This window comes from Chelonoidis abingdonii, chromosome 10 (assembly GCF_003597395.2).
Source record: "Chelonoidis abingdonii isolate Lonesome George chromosome 10, CheloAbing_2.0, whole genome shotgun sequence".
NCBI classification, from domain to species: domain Eukaryota; kingdom Metazoa; phylum Chordata; order Testudines; family Testudinidae; genus Chelonoidis; species Chelonoidis abingdonii.
Window position 1 is genome coordinate 20,435,311 of NC_133778.1, and position 17,019 is coordinate 20,452,329.

Genomic DNA, 17,019 nt, shown 5'->3' on the forward strand with positions numbered 1-17,019 from the left:
GCTTTAGCAAGTCTTGCAATGTGTCCTGAATCTGATGGGACCTGACTACAAGCGTCAGGGTTCGGTCAGCCCTAAAAATAACCAGCACTCTCAAGCACTGGTTCAGTGGTCTCTTATCACCTCTTCCTGCCTGTGAGGTTGGCGTGGTGGTCCAGGCTGTGTGCGCCACTCTTGCTAGTAGCCACAACCTTGCTGCAGTTCTCACTCTGTAGCACACACAGTGCAGTGAGGTGTGGAGGCTGTCAGGAGTGGGGCATGCAGCAGCTGCTGAGCCAACCCCATAGGCAGGGCATGGCAGGAGATGGATTGTGGGACCAGGAAACCCAATCAGGCCAAACCCCAAGGATGAGGTGGTAACACTGATAGTCTACATATTACATCCTACCAAGGGGGACTGTCAGGGTCAGGTCAGGTCTGAAAACAACTCAACACTCAGGCTCGGGTTGGGTTCAGGTCGGTTGTGGGCTAGTTGGAGTTGGGCTTTCAAATTAGGTCCAAGCAGACCTCTAGCGGTAAGAGAAATGAATATAGAGTTTGGAGCTGCTGAGAACTAAACCCAGTGCTGTCATCGACTGTGATCTTGGGCAAGTCCCTTTGCCTCTCTTTGCCACCGTTGATCCACATGTAAAGTGGGAATAATAATGCTGAACCCCTTTACATTGATGTTGCAAGTAATACAAGTCCAGTGTTGTGAATGTGTAAAACTCTGGGTTTTACTGGTGTTTTTAACATACGTGTCAAGTTCCAATACAATGATATAAAGTGGTTTGCTGTAGTACAGAGGTTCTCAACCAGTAGGGTGACCAGATGTCCGGATTTTACAGGGACAGTCCCGATTTTTGGGTCTTTTTCTTATACAGGCTCCTATTACCCCTACCCCGTCCCAATTTTTCACATTTGTTGTCTGGTCACCCTATCAACCAGGGAGGCAGGCAGGGATGCACCAAACTTTCTAGGGGAATGTGGCAAGTCTTTTAATAATTCAGGAATTACATGTCATGACAGAGGGGCAGATGGGCCAAATTTGAACAGTGTTATGACCCTGTGCACAAGTTTGCAAACCACTGACTCAAATCTATCACTGGCTGGCATTGTCAGCACTAATACAGGTAACGGTTTTTTTTATAGTACCATTTTACTTGCATTTTTGAGTAATTTGCCTGGTATCTCCTGAAGAAATGCATTATCAGTAGTAAATGGCAGCATCCATCTTGCTATTGTGAAAAAAACTATGCTAAAGTTGGGACATGATTCAAAAAAGGTTGAGAACCTCTTTCCTAGCACCACAGGAGCGAAAGTGGAGTGGAGTTGGAGGAGATCCCGGCATTCTGAGGATGCAGTGTTACTAACTACCACAATTTTATTGCATCACAATATCTGGTTGTTTTTCCGAAGCGCCAGTTCCTGGAGTCATGTGAATATGCAAGATTCTGTTTTAATTTTTTCTAACCTGTCTAACCATTGTGGTGACAGAGAAAAGCTTGAAACGTGACCCAAGTGCACCTCAGAGACTCAAACATCAGAAGGCAAATAAAAAGAACCCTGATCTCTAAGCCCATCTCATGGTTTTGAGGGGCTTGACATGATTTTTGAACGCTTGGTTGGTTGCGGCTGACAATGTGGGAGATGCTATCTATGCAGGCCAAGGGCTGGGAGTGGGAGGCAGGAGAATGAGATGGGGCCGTGTGGCTGAGGCTTGCCCAGTGCTGACGGTGCAGGGAAAGGTGCATTTACCCTGGGCCCTGTGGGACCAGTCTAAGGCTACTGACGTGCCCGTTCCCTTCGAGAGGGATGCTCCTAACACACCACTGCGGGAGGGCAGGCAACCCATTCCCACGCGGTCCGCCTTGTGCAAACTCTCCCTCCCCTGGGCTCACACCGCGGGCGGTTCTGTAACGCCCCTCACACTAGTTTGTCCCAGACGAGTGTCCGTCTGCGCGCTCAGTCCCGCCCCCGCACCGCGGTTCAACCTCTTTACCAACCCGCCCTGACACGGAGGGAGCTGGCGTTCGGTTCCGCCCCTTTTCCCCGTGTGAATCAGCTGATCTCTGAGCTGCAAAAGCCCGCGGCGATCCGGCTGCTAGGGCGAGAGCGGCGCCAGGTGAAGTGGTTCCCGGCCGCCTGAGGTAGCGTGAGCGCCGGCTTCAGTGAGGGGGGCGCGAAGGTCTGGAGCCCGGCGGGGAGTGAAACTTGAGTCACGTGACGGGGGTGGGGGGCAGAGGCGCTCCAGTTACCCAACCGCTTCATCCGTTCCGCGGAGCGCGCAAGGCCCCCATCCTTCGCCGTCCCCCTCAGAGCTCCGCTCCGCGCGGGACCAAGAGCAGGGGGCTCGTCCCAGCTTCGGCCCCTGTGTGGCCTTGGTACGTCCCCCCGTCTGTGCTCTCCCGTCGCCGACCGGGTCCCGGGGACCTGACTGCCCGGCAGTGCCAGGGCTGGCGGCGCTCAGCGCAGCCCGGGGCGCTTCTGGCGCGCGGGCGGGCAGGGATGATCCCCGGCACCCTGCTGAGGTGAGGCTGCCTCAGGCCCCTGCATCCTTTCCGAGGAGGGCAGCGGGGCAGGGTCTGGGTGTCGGTGACCTGCCAAAGGGGCCGGTGGCGTCTCGGTGTGGGGGGTTAACTAGGGCTAAGACCGGGGATGGGAGTCAGGGGCTCGCCGGGCAGTGAGATGCAGCAGCCGGCGGAGCAGCCCCCTCACGCAGTTAAAGCGGGAACGGCCAGAGCGCTGGGCTCATGGGGTAGCAATAGTCTATGGACCAGTCGAACCTCTTTGGGTTGGTGGGTTGAGTTCAGCTCCCTCAGTAGTTTAAGTGAAAGTTATCTGGTGGCTGTTCAGTGTATAAGTTTGGTAATGTCACTCCAGTCCCCAGAGAATTAGTGCCCACGTGAAAGGGGAGGGGGGATCCAGTTTGACTAGTGCTCATTTGATAAACGTGCTGATAATTTCAGAAGAGACCAGGAATTGCTAAATAGTCATATTTATTAAAAGTGGCTCTTCCAGGGCCAGGCTGAAGTGTGCTTATGGAGGAGCATGCACTATTGTTAATAGTATTGTGTGGATGTGGTTTTTGTGACCGATTATATGGCATAAACGTCACATGAAATATGTGCACAGATCAAATATCTTAATTTAAAAAAAATCAAATAGCTGTAAGGGTGCACAGATCTAACTTCTTTTTTTGTTAGTGACTCCCACTCACATGCTGTCAAACAGAGGGGACTAGCAATTCTAGCCTAAATATTTGGTTGGAGATCTATGTTTACTCATCCAGTAAACTCTTTTCCCTTGTGTTGGGGCTGTACTACTGCATTTCAGCTACCAGATTCCTCCTCCTAACAGTAAGCTATTCACATCTTCTCTGTTGTTTATGCTCTTCCCTCTTCTTTGTCTGGATGTTTCTTTTTTAAAAATTTATTTTAGCTGGTCTCTCCTCCTCCCTCCCACCCTGTTTTTGGTTTGCTAACATCCTCTTCCCCCACTATACTTACCTTTCTACCCTAGGTCTGCTAGGATCACATTTCCAAAGGCCATCTGTCAGCGCTTTCTGAAATTGCTATTACAGGTTCACCTGCACTTATGTTAGCAGCATTGCGAGCCCTAACATAGATGTACCACCTGCTTCAGCCCTGCTTCATATTTAACATGTCATTTAACCTGGCTAAGGCAGACGTAATTGGCACAGCGTTAAAAACATTGTTGGCAACTAGTGGCCCACATACATGGGGGTTACGTGCATTGTTAATACTAGTGGACCTGAACCACTGTTAGCAAGGTGACAATTACAGAAAAATTTCCTAACATCAACAGGGCCAACTTTTGTCTGCCTGAGGAAGGGTGGATGTAACTTCCTCCAGAGCCCCTGCTGCTGGTTTATCGGTTTGACAGAAATATTGCAGATTTATGTTTTTGTTAATATAAATTTGAAGCATATGCTGCAACATCCTTATTAAAACTTCCTTTGTGACTGTTTAGTTACTTGTATTTTGGATAGTTACTGAAATGTCTAGTTATTAAATAGAAATGGTAAGTAAATCAAAGGGGGGATGGCCATGTTGTTATAAAGCTTATAGGAGTTACAGTATGTACAGAAATGAGGTCCTTTGTTTTGGTTGAGTTTTGAATGTAACGGAAAATGTATTGTGGCATCGAATATGTATGATTTTTATCATTGAATGGTCAATAAGGAACACCGTTCTGTAGTAACTGGCATACTTTATACTGTACTGTAGGCTTTTTTTCTTGCGTTTGAAATAATTCTTACAAGGTTATAGGATAGTGCACTGATGTTTCACTTCTTGGAGCATTTGGGTTAAAATCCAATGGAAAAATCAGTTCCATCTCTTAAAAGTCACCATATGTGCACAAAACAAAACCATCCCATAATTTGGCTCTATTCAGCATTATTTGTAGTTTCTGGTCAAGAGAGACCTAGGTTTGGAATAGCATTAAACTCATTGAGATAAGGAACATTTTTTAAATGTTCGTGTATTATGTTACAAAATTTTACAAATATTCTGTAAAGCTGAATTTAAGAATGTATGAAGATCAGTAAAGGAAGTAAAAACAAACTAACAAACAAAAAACATTTAAGGTAGCATGTCCAGTGGTCAGAGAGTATAGTTAGAAATTGGGAATTCCTGTGCTCTAATCTGAGCTACTCACTAGGTGGCTTGGGCAGGTTATTTAAATGTTGTCCTTCAATTACCTATCTGTACAATGTAAATAATAATTAACTACCTCACAGGAGTGATTTAAGCTTTAATTAATCCTTACATAGAAAATGACAAATAAAAGTTTGCCATGTGGTTGTATCTGTGTTGTTCCCAGGAGACAAGGTTAGTGAGGTATTATCTGTTATTGGACCAATTTCTGTTGGTGAAAGATAAGTTTTTTAGCTTATACAGAGCTCTTTCACCAAAAGAAGTTGGTATAATTTATTACCTCATCCACCTTGTCTTTCTAATAAATGGCAAGGTATTGTATAAAGATAACTTAGGTAGAATGGTTAATGTCTAATTTAAATAATACTTTCTAATCAGTATACCTAGTAACTTTAATTTTAGTATAAGGAATGTGTTTATAAAAATTAAAACACCACTTACCTTTCCTATTTTGCCTTGTATCAATCCATGTTGTAATTTTTTCTTATTCAATAACTACATCCACTGTATTGTGCCATTCTTCAGATGAGCGCTAGAAGAGATCTTGCCAGATATCTAAAATTTAGTCTGCTGCTCAGTTGTTTTTAGTACCTTAACAAAAACAAAACTAAAATTAATACTTTGTGACCTCTGATGTTACAAAACATGTACGTGCATGATCTTGTATAAGCTTAGTTTCTGCTCATGGCTACAGTCTAATCATTGGGTATTTTAACATTATCTGTGTAAATCTTTCTTCATAGGTATCTAATTGAAATGTGATTCCAATCTCTGAAGCCTGGGTTGCCCACAGTGATGGAGCACTGGTGAATTTAAATGTGTGTGAATCTTGGGGTTAGAAAGTGTCATCAGACTCAAAGAATTTGTGTTTTCTCGAGTTCCTTCACTGTGATGTATTTTTATTCTGGATAAGAATATTTCACATGGTTAGAGGTTCCAAAAACATTTTGTGACTGATTTTAAAAAAAATTTAGCTAAGGTTTATTGTTTGTTCTCAGTATTGTGTATCCTGACTGAGAGTTTAATCAAAGATCATTTTAAAATGACTTTTTGCAACAGGTGGTAACTGTAAGCCTCACTGAGGCAGTTAGTAACTGTGTTGTAGCAAATATGGTTTAAGTGTCCTATTTTTTCGAGAGTGGGCCACAACATTCAATCAAAGGTATTTAATTTATTTTTATCATTATTTTAAGATTGTACCATATTAAATAAAAGAGCCACCAAATAAGAGAGCTCAATTTATTTTATCTCTGAAAAATGTCATCACTTGGACTTAGTTTTTATTAAAATGACTTAATGTGACAAAGAATATGCATCAGTGTAACATCTCTGAAAGAGACAAAGTAGGTGAGGTAATATCTTCTATTGGACCAAATTCTGCTGGTGGAAGGGACAAGCGTTCAAGCTTCACAGAGCTCTTCTTCAAGACTGTTGAACACTTTTCCCTTCCACCAACAGAAGTTGGTCCAATAAAAGATACTACCTCACCTACTTTTTGTCTCCTCACATATTTGTGGACCAACATGGCTACAACAACAGTGCTATGTACTGTATTTGGATAACTGAAAATTTTTATGCCACAGCCATTATCACCTCTCAACTTTATGTATCCGAAATGTCATCCTGCCTGCCCCCCTTCTCCCAAATATGTAACTGTTTGGGGTAATTGGATTTTGTGTTCTGTTTTTTCCCAACTCAATCTATATTTCTCAGTTACCTAATATTTTGTTATATTGTGTAATTCTAAATGCATCTGTCCTAGTACAAAAGGTTATCTGCACATAACTAAACTTCATGAATGTGACTGGCGGAGTTTTAGTTTCAATCTTTCTACAGTAAAAAGCTTACAACTTCTCCTTATTCTGAATCTTTTCTCTGTTTCCTTTGATGCATAAAAGACCCATTCAATCAAATTGAATGCTTGTTCAGCACACCTCCCTGTCATAATAAATACTGTTGTCTTGTCATAATATTGTAAAACTTTCTGAAGATCTCCTGTACATAAAGCCAAATTGATTTGAATGGATAAGATATCACCCGCATGCACTGCTGTCATTTTATCAAGGATTATTTTTAGTTCAGTGTTTAGCAAGGCATTTGGCCAATAAGAATCAAAGTTTTCAATTTCTGGATGTTGATAATTGAGTGAAAAGTCATTCGGTAATTTTTGTTTCTTGTAAACAAAATTAAAACGATTTGAAAGAGGTGCTATGGCTTCTTTGCATTCATGAAGCTGTATATAAGAATCCTTGTGGCCTCCTTTTTAAGCTTTATAAGATTGCACAGTAAAGTGTCTTAAATCTATAATTTAATTCCTGCATTGTTAAATTCCTACTATAGCACAAGGCCTAATAACTGCAGTTAGTATGCAATGGTAGTATGTATTTTATGATTCAGGAATAAATTTATGGATTCAACGCTCCTAATTGTGTGAGCTGATGGCAGAAATGCTTTATTGCTGTATTGTTAAGTTTGAGTATAGAAGTCTATTGTTAAGCTACCAGACATCAGTGAAAAAGTTGCTGTCTTGCTGTTAAATTTTTGAATGACATTTTTTGAGTATTATAGCAATGTTGGTATAAATTACCTTTTTGTCCAAGAAAGAGAAATGTCATTGCAAAAGCAACGCATCGCTTTCTGGAGATTTCTGAATCCTAAATACTGCTTTTTAGCAGTTTGTAATAAGAATGTTGGTGGTTGGGAAAGCTCAAACAGCCTGCATATGGGTTGATTCTTTTCTGTCTTAGAAATAGGCTTTGTTCAATCTATTTATGGCCCCACTGTAGAATGAGTGGGCAGAATATGTCTGACTGTTTACCTTTTGTTTGCCAACTCAGTATGAAATAGTCTAAATACTTTTAAGCATTCTCGTACTGTGTGGATGTTCATTTATTGGACATTTAAGATAGGAGATAAAGCTTTGAATACACACTATCTTTACAGTGCTTACGTGTGATGTGCAGTTCTATAGCCTATTCATCTTACCGTTTCACCGAACAGTTGACAGAGCTGTCCCATACAGTCTGCAAAGAGAAATGATTTGGTGATGGAGTGCTTTCACTGACTGATGGACCAACAAGAGAGAAGGTAAAAACCTGCTGAGACCATGCAGACCCTGTAAAACCATTTCAGCTAATAACTGCCTTTAAAATTAATTTCTAAGGTCTAAATTAAAGTTTGGCAAAAACGTTTGAACAGGCTTTTTGGGGCCAGAAAATGCATGTGTGAGTCAACTAAAACGTTTTAAGAACATGTATTTTAATTTAGCAGATCATTTTAGTAAAAAAAAAAAAAATCTGGAAAAAATGGTTTTTCACTTTTTTTTTAAAAATGAGATTTTAAATGACTTACTTCTGATTTTTTAGTTTTATTTAAAAAGTTTTATTTTGCGTTAAATGAAACATGTCATTCAACCTGAAACAAAAATGTTTTTTGTTTGCTGAAAAATTTTCATTTTGTGCTGTCTTGAAACAATTTTTTCTGCTTATTTTCCAATTTGACCAGCAAATCAAGGTATTGGTTTGCACAGCTCTAGTCCAAATGTTCTTTGTCAGTACAGTAACTCCTCACTTAACGTTGTAGTTATGTTCCTGAAAAATGCGACTTTAAGTGAAATGATGTTAAGCAAATCCAATCTCCCCATAAGAATTAATGTAAATGGGCAGGGTGGGGGGTAGGTTCCAGGGAATTTTTTTTTTTTCCTCCATACAGTACAGTACTATAGTAAGCCCTCGCCTTAGCCCACTGGCACTGGAGACAAGGAGGCTGAAGGTGCTGTAGGCTAGGAGAAGCACGTTGCGCAGTAGCAGCTTCCCTTACTCTACAAGCACCAGGGTAGGGGGCTCAACCCCCCGGCCCGCCCACACCACCCCTTCCCCCAGGCCTCCATCCTTAAACTGCCTCTTCTCTCCCACTCCCCTTTACTCCACACGCTGTGTCCTCACTTTTCCCCTGCCTCTTGAACACTGCAAGCCAGCTGATTGCCACTGGCAGGAGGGAGGGGGGAGATGCCCTGCATCCTTGCTCCTCCCTTCTGCCCACGGCAATCAGCTGGCTTATGATGTTCGGGGGGGAGGAGAGAGCACTTGACACGCAGGTAACCCCTTCCCTCCCCTGCCTTCTGCCCACAGCGGCAGTCGTCTGGTTTGCAGCATTTGGAAGTCCTTGCTCCTCCCTCCTGAATGCCACAAGCCAGCTGATTGCCGCAGGGAGGAGGGGCAAGGCGCTGAACCCTGGGGTCTGCCGGTGGGAGGGAGGTGCTGTTAGGGGAGGGGGCGTAGGGGAGCTGCTGGGGGGCTGCCAGCTGTGGACAAAGCAGGCAGCCAAATGATGTTATAGCGAAGCATTGCACAACTTTAAATGGAGCATGTTCTGTAATTGAGCAGGGACATAAGATCGAAACAACATTAAGCGAGAGGACGTTAAGTGGGGAGTTGCTGTATCATTTTTTAGAATACTGTACAGTAGTTTAGACCAAAGGAAAAAAATGTAGTAGCTTAATCACACTACAGGATTATGGGATGATTGGTACTCTCCATAATTTATTGCAACTGTGACTTTTTTTTTTTTTTAAAGTTAGCTATTGAAACTTCAGAATGTCTGTTCAAAGGTTGAAAATATGAATTCACCAGGAATCATTAACACCTCTTGTGTACGGTAGAATTTACTAATTTAGATAAAATTGTGTGCATGATTTTCAGTTCTTATGAACTGCACTGGACTGACAGGCCCGGAGACAGAAATCCTCTAATTATCCAGAGAAACACGTACAGCAGTGGCTGTGTAAACTTTCAGTGTTCTGCCCTCCCAGTGTGCTTTAGCCTGCCCTAGAGGGGTGAAGTCTTAAGTGAAAGAGAGGGTTAAGTCTTCATATCCTTTCACCTCTTAGCCTCTTTACTGTGACTACCAACAAAGGGGTTGGTTAGTATCCGTTGTAGTGATGGTTTTTGTAATGTGGACATTTACACACTGGGCAATATTCGTTTCCCAGAGGGCTATTAGATGGTCAGTATCCATTCGTTAGCACTTTTGGCTGAATATAACATGATATGGTGATGAAAGGCTCTATATTCCATCATTCTGCCCCCCCCCTAGGAAAATGTATATTATAATTTTTAGTAAAATATCCAAAATATGTCACATTAATTACTACTTTTCCTAATTGGATAAAAATCCAGTTAGTTAATTTTCAGCAAACCCTATTTTAAATGAAATTATTTATCTAAAGTAAAAACTCTCTTTAAATTTAAATATTGGTTCTAATAGTTGGACCAAATGATGTACTTATAACTTTACAAGACCTCTTGTTGGTCACTGTCGTCCTCCTCCGCTTTCTGTTACGGAAACTCAGCGGAAAGAAAAAACTGAAAGAAGACAACATTCCATTTGAACAACTTAGTCTCACCTGATCTTGGGTATTCCAGAGTTTCTCAAAAATAGACTTCCTTCGTAGCTAGAGATGGTTTAATGAGACTACTCTAAAATGTACGAATATTTTCTGTAGCCACCTTCTGACAGTAATGGATGTACCATGCTCAAAAGTGTGCACATCACCCCTTAGCAGGAGGTTAATTGTTTTTAGGGTCTTTTGACTGTTAGAGGTCAGGTGTCACTTCATACTCTACCGTAGGCCCCCATTACCATAGTAACTGAGCATCTCACAATCTTTAATGCACTTACCTATCTATCCTAGATATTGTGAAGTTAAGTGCTATTTTTATGGCCAGGAAAAAGGGCACAAAGTAAGTGATTTGCTCAAGGTCACACAGGAAGTCTGTTGCAGAGTAGGGAATTGAACTTTAGTTCCAAATCCAAAGCTAATATCTTAATCACTGAACCATCCTTCCTCTCTTTCCTATATGTAAATGGAAAAGTAAACTGGTATGTAAAAAACTACAAGCTGATTTCTTCCTTTTATTTTTATAGCTCAGTAGAGGCAGAAGGAGCCAAAGAGAGAGGCCTGGTCCATATCTGGCAGGCTGGTTCCTGCTCTGTAACACCTGAGAGACTTCCAGGCTGGAGTGGAAAGACCGTACTGCAGGCGGCCCTTGGAATAAACCATGGGTTGCTTCTAACAGAAGGTATATGACAGTATTGTTCTAGGTCACAGACCATGAACAACTTAAAATTCCCGTTAATACTAGATTGAAACTAGTGTAAAATTCTAAAAGAAACTTTAAAGAAATATTTAAGATTTGTATTACTGCCAAAATGTCTTTATTGTAAAGGTTGAGTAAGAGACAGACAGTTTTTCTACTTTATCTTTATCAGTCTTTTTAAATTGCACTAGGCTAATTTTTCTCTTTAATAAAAAGTGTCTCAAAGTTGAGAAGCATTACTTATAAAATGGCAAGATAATTTGGGTCTGTTCACCCTCTGTGTTACCTCTAAATGCATGTTACAACAATTTATTGGATTTAAAAAATACATTATTACAAAAAGTCAGTCCTCTTGATATGCGATAACTTTGGGTGGTTTTTTTATTTTTTTTATTTTTTATTTTAAAGTTCTGAAAAATTGCAAGCAAGTAGATGCAGCCGTGAAATTTGATCAGTTGACTCTTTGAATCAAAAAATACTTTCCAAAAGACATTTCCTTTGAGCGTTGATATATTTTGTCACTTGATTGTACTGATCAATGGGCATACCGTTGTAAAGATTAGACTGGAAGTAATGTCTTTGATATTTCTCTGATGTTTTCAAAGGAAGAAAAGAATTTCACACCTTTGAATGTCACTGAGCTGCAGGTAAAGAATGTTCTAGTTTAGGGGAGTGCCAATTAGAGCTGGTTGTAATCTGACCTGCCATTTCACTCCATTGCCTAATAGAACATTTCTGAACTAGAAAAACTTTGCTTTCTATGCACATTTGACTTGAAGTGTACTGTTTTATGGATATGGCTGTAGTGATCACTGTTATATAACTATCAAAAAAGTGTTAGCCAAATCAATCCTCTGTATGGGAGTCTACTTTTTTGTTGCTTCCTGATTCATTTCAAATGAGTTGGCACTGTTACCACAATCTTAGCCTCTCTAGAATTTCATCAACATTATCTGTGTTTAAAAGGTCAAACCAACAATAAGTATATTTTTCCATAATTAAGGAATAAATAGTAGGACAAATGTTTACTATTTTATGCACTCTTGCTACATATCAAAGTCCAGCACTTTGGCGTGCTTCAGGGACACTGAATGTTTGTACAGCGAGAAGGGAACCATGCTTTAACCTGCTCTGCCAACGTTGTTGTATTTGTAGTGTACGAGGTAGGCCCATAGTCTCTGTGGAAGCCTCAGTTTAGAGTTTCTTTTGTTATATTTCAAGTTTGATACTACAATATTAATGATGGTCCAAAATGAACTTTTACTGAAGATGAAAAGTGTAAATATTAACAAATGGAATATGTTTTATACATTTTAAGAGAATTTTATGCAAATTCTCTTGACATTAGTATATCAGAATAATTAGCACTATCAGGGTGAATTGCACTCATTCATGAAGGTATTGACTGAAAAACTCGCTTTTGAGCCTACCATAGGTAAAAATTTAAGTTGGACGTACTACAATTCATTTTAAAGGCAGCATGCAATAATAGCTAAATCCCCACTATATAATGCATCCATGCTAGTGATTTACTAGAATGGACCAACAGAAAAATCAGTATCAAGTGTGGGACCTCTTGCGAGCAATAGCACAGACTCCCTAATAGTTATTTATTGAAAGTATCTGAGAGATCTGGTTTCAACAACTGCAGTTAACACTGAGCCCAGAACAAATTAAAAATGAAAATCCTGTTAAATGAGTTCCGCAGTTGTTTATATGGTTAACTTCATTAGAATGATGCTGTCTTTCAGGTGGCGAGGTCTACAGCTTTGGAAAACTTCCCTGGAAGGTTGGGCTAGAGGAAACTTGCACTAAGAGCCCCATCTTAGAAAATGCTTTGATTGGACAGCATGTTACTACTGTGGCAGCTGGAAGCTACCATAATGGAGCAGTGACTGAGAGTGGTGTGGTATACATGTGGGGAAACAATTCTGCTGGCCAGTGTGCAGTGGCTAACCAGCCCTATCTGCAAGAACCAAATCCTATTAGTATTTCTGACTCTGAAACCAGTCCTCTGGTATCAGTCAGGATTTTGCAATTGGCATGTGGAGAGGAGCACACCTTGGCACTTTCTCTAAGCCGAGAAATATGGGCATGGGGAAGTGGCTGTCAGCTAGGTCTCATAACAACTACTTTCCCAGTGACCAAGCCACAAAAAGTAGAACACCTAGCAGGACGCGTTGTGCTCCAAGTTGCCTGTGGAGCCTACCACAGCCTGGCTCTTGTACAATGTCTCCCTGCACAGGACATGAAACCTATTCCAGAGAGATGCAACCATTGCAGCCAGCTCCTTATTACGATGACAGATAAAGAAGACCATGTAATCATATCGGATAGTCACTGCTGCCCATTAGGTGTGGCACTGGCTGACTCACAAGCAGAAAACCATGTCTCCTGCTCCTCACTGGAGACTCTTGAGGGGAAAAGTGCTACAGGTAGCCAAAGTGAGGATTGTCAGAAAACCTTTGTAGAAGATGAGCCAGCTGCTTCAGAATCAGAGATGACAAGTGTGCTTTCTAACAATGATGGACAGGAAGATAGTGGTATTTCCAGTCCTGGAAATGTTTTGTTTCCTGACAAAAAAGCGGTGAAAGAATACTTGGAGAATCTGTCAGACGACCCATTAAATGACAGCCAGGAGAAAAGCATCAGTGCAGAACTTGAACAGGTATCAACCATCACTGGTCTATACTTTTTTTCTCTTAATATTTGTTCTGTATTCATGAAATCTTGTAATGTGCTCATGAAAACTAAAGGATTCTCAATATTAACATAATTTTGAAGCTATAGCTACAATTCTGGAGTTATCACAGTGTTTCTTTCACAGTTTTAGGAATCAAACCCAAATACAGAAGTGATTTTGGACTGAGAGTAGAATTGTCATCATGTTGTTCAGTCCTGGGCCTTTATATGAGCAGCCTTGCCAGATAGTTGTGTGCTGTGGACTGTGCAGTGGTGAGAACCCAATAAAACCCATTTCCCATTCCCTTCTCTAGTACCTTAGGATATGTTGCTATCATGTTCAGCTAGATCAGGGGTCTCAAACTCAAATGACCACGAGGGCCACATGAGGACTAGTGCATTGACCTGAGGGCAACATCACTGACACACACTCCTCGCTGCCTCTGGCCCTGCCCCCACTCCACCCCTTCCATTAGGCCCCGCCTCTTCCCATCCCTTCTCTGCACCAGGGGTGCAGGGTGTGGCAGAGGGCTCAGGGCAGGGAGTTGGTGTGTGGGGTGCAAGAGGGTGAGGGGTGCAGCATGGTTGGGGTGCAGGGTACAGGGTACAGCAGGTGGCTCAGGGCAGGGAGTGCAGGAGGGGTGTGGAATGCGGCAGGGGCTCAGGGCAGGGAGTTGGGATGCAGGAGGGGTTCAGGGTGCGAGCTCCAGCCCAGCGCTGCTTACCTAGAGCGGCTCCGGAGTGGCAGCGGCGCGCACTGGGGCCAGGGCAGGCTCCCTGACTGCCTGCCCTGGCCCCACACTGCTCCATTCCAGGAAGGAGCTGGAATCATGTCCTTGCAGCCCCTGGGGGAGCGGGAGGACCTCAGGGTTCCGTGCGTCTGCTGCTCTTGCCGCTCCTCCAGGTACCTCCCATGAAGTTCCCATTGGCCGCGGTTCCTTGTTCCTGGCCAATGGGAGCTGTGAGAGGGTGCGGGGGGGATGCCTGGAAGGAGGCAGTGCAGGAACCCTGTGCCTCCTTCCCCTTCTTCCCCCCCCCCCGACCCCAGACCAAAGGGGTGTGCTGGCAGCTGCTTCAGAGAGTGGCAGAGGGGCGGGGGGAGCTTGGCAGGCCACACGCAAGAGCCCCGTAGGCCACATGTTTGAGACCGCCTGAGCTAGATCAATATTCTGGGATTTGGCCAGCTGGTATAATACTTGCCTTCCTATGAAGAGAGAGACCCCCATCACCCTCACAATTTTGTCTGATTCTTTTTGAGTCAAGCTAAGGATTTTAGCTGGATAGTTATCTTTTTATATAAGTAGAAGGATCCACATTTTTTTCCCCTATTTGCCCCACTTTGGGAGACCTCACCAACAGCGTAATGAGTGGTGAATTAATCTTCCACATGTCAAACTTACGTTATGACTGTTGGAAGACAGCTGTAATCAGCAGACCTTTTAGTAGCCATCGGAAGGGAAACTCTTGATTTGACTTATCGAATCTGCAAAAATGTGTTTCTATTTTGGAGGGTTAGGAAAAGAGGAAAGGTGGTATGATGTGTAAAGAAACCACCAATTTCAAACTTTTTGCCTATATGTCATCTATCAAACTATGAAATAATCACTTGGTTGATTTAAGACTATTTAAGTGATGTAATATGTAGATTATTCTGTAGAAGACCACACCAGATTTCTGTCCAGCAGTGTTGTCTCCCCATCCCTACCCAAGTTCTGTCCCATTAGATAACTTTATGCTAGGGAAGTTTTGTTTTTGCTAGGAAAATCCTTTGTATTGCTAATGGTATTTCACTGTACTAGCAGCATGGTGGTTTCACAGCTGAACTTGGAAAATTACTGCAGTAGCTGCATATACTCTGTGTGAGTCAGTTTCTTGAGCTTATCTTTTGTAAGTATGTGGGATTTCTTCTAGAGAGGCCAGTTCCATACTCCCACGCTGTTGGATTTTGGCAGTTAAGGAAGAGGAGATGGTAAGAGTAAAATAACTTTTTATTTTCAACAGTTGTGGACTCCTCTGAGGGGTAGAAAACAAGTAGTCTCCTGCTCACTTTCTTCTCTTCCCCCTCCTGCGCCCCCAAATATTTCTGAAAATACTTTCTCATGCACAGTTCCCATAAATACAATATAGTATTACCTCAAAGCCTTTAAGACTCAACTGAATCTTAACACCATGCAATATATGGATGCTGTTTGAAGAGGAAAGATAAGCACGGAAGGTGATTGTGTAATATTTCACTTACAGTGGCAGTTAGTGGTTTTTCCTCTTGATGTAGCTTTTGTACTCAAATGGACTGTATCTTTCTGGGTTGCTTGGCAGTGTTTGTAGCCTGCTAGTTTATCCTTACTGTCACAGTTCAGGGCAGCTGCACCTATTCCCCCTTTATGATCCACCATGGTCATTTACTCTCGGCTCCTAGCTCCTTAGTTTTCTCCTCTCTTGGAGAAGGTTTGCATTTCTCTCTCCCTCCTTACTGGGGTTTTTGCAGACTGCACCATTCCCAGTCTATACTGTGAGTTCCCTAGCAAGTCAGACTGCCTAAGCAGGCCTGCTTTGCTTTCATCTCAGAAGCTATCAACAGTGTAATTATCTACTGTTAGAACTTGGCACAGAGCCTTTCCTCAGCAAGCATATTTATCGTGAAGGTGAAATTATTACAGAGAGAACATATTAAAAGAACTTATCTGCATGCTAGTAAGCTTACCAGAGATCACTCTGCTGCAACCAGGGCTCTAGCAGATGGTAAGTCCCTAAAACCCCACAAAGGAGTTTTTCTTTGGTTATACTTTCATAACATCTTTTGCTCAGAGCAAGAACCCCCATGAATCTGAGAGTCACTCCTTTAGACAGGTTGGGCCTTTGATCTTGGGACCCTTGGAACAGGTAATCAGCAGACAGTGGGGTTCTCCTCAAGGTGCACCTTTAAAAGGTTGGATCTGAAGGTTAGAATTTGCATTCCCTCCCTCCTGGGTATTTCCTAGGAAACCCACTCAACTAAAAGTTCATTCTTCTCTGGTACATTTGTTTAAAAGAGTCCTTTGAAGCTCATAACACTTCTCAGGGTTTACATTAGTCATATCTGCCTTTCCCCTTACAGACATTGAATTCAATCCCACAATAATACATAAACATTTATGTTTTTAATATAGTACTCTCCTAAAATCTTAAACTTAATTCAGTAAGGTTTGTCCACAATATTGCAGGAAATTGTCACATCTGTCGTACTTGTATTTCATAAATAATTATTCCAGTATCCCTTAGTCTTCCTTATTCACAAGGAAGATGTCAAAAGAATCCCTTTTTACAGGGAGGCTATAGGCAGCCTTGTATTAAGGGACCTATATGAAAAAGGGAAATGGGGTTAACTGCCTTTTGTATTTGATGTCTGTCAGTAGCTTGAAAGCTGTGTTTTTGATAGGGCTTCAGTATACTGCTTTTTATATAGTGACTGGTTCTAATTGGCTGACTATACCAGTAAACTTTAGATGACTGTCCTCTGATCTTTACCAGAGCCATAAGTTCTGAGGTCTACCTGAAGAAGCCTCTCTGGTACATTCCTGCTTATGATACTGCTGTCTGTATAA

General features: G+C 42.2%; 1 protein-coding gene across 5 annotated transcripts in view; it reads left to right on the forward strand.

The window, feature by feature from the left end:
- The first annotated feature begins 2,003 nt into the window (after nt 1–2,003).
- Nucleotides 2,004–17,019, forward strand: part of ALS2 (alsin Rho guanine nucleotide exchange factor ALS2) — a 66,950-nt gene continuing 51,934 nt past the window's right edge. For 2 of the 5 annotated variants that reach the window (XM_032799505.2, XM_032799509.2), the window contains exons 1-4: nt 2,020–2,126; nt 7,659–7,745; nt 10,584–10,738; nt 12,508–13,424. In XM_032799505.2, coding sequence (XP_032655396.1) covers nt 7,726–7,745; nt 10,584–10,738; nt 12,508–13,424 — 1,092 coding nt within the window. In that variant the 5' untranslated portion in view covers nt 2,020–2,126; nt 7,659–7,725. Of the gene's footprint in view, nt 2,165–2,197; nt 2,508–7,601; nt 7,746–10,583; nt 10,739–12,507; nt 13,425–17,019 lie in introns of those variants that run through there. The other 3 variants (XM_032799506.2, XM_075070001.1, XM_075070002.1) reach the window with 3 other exon arrangements.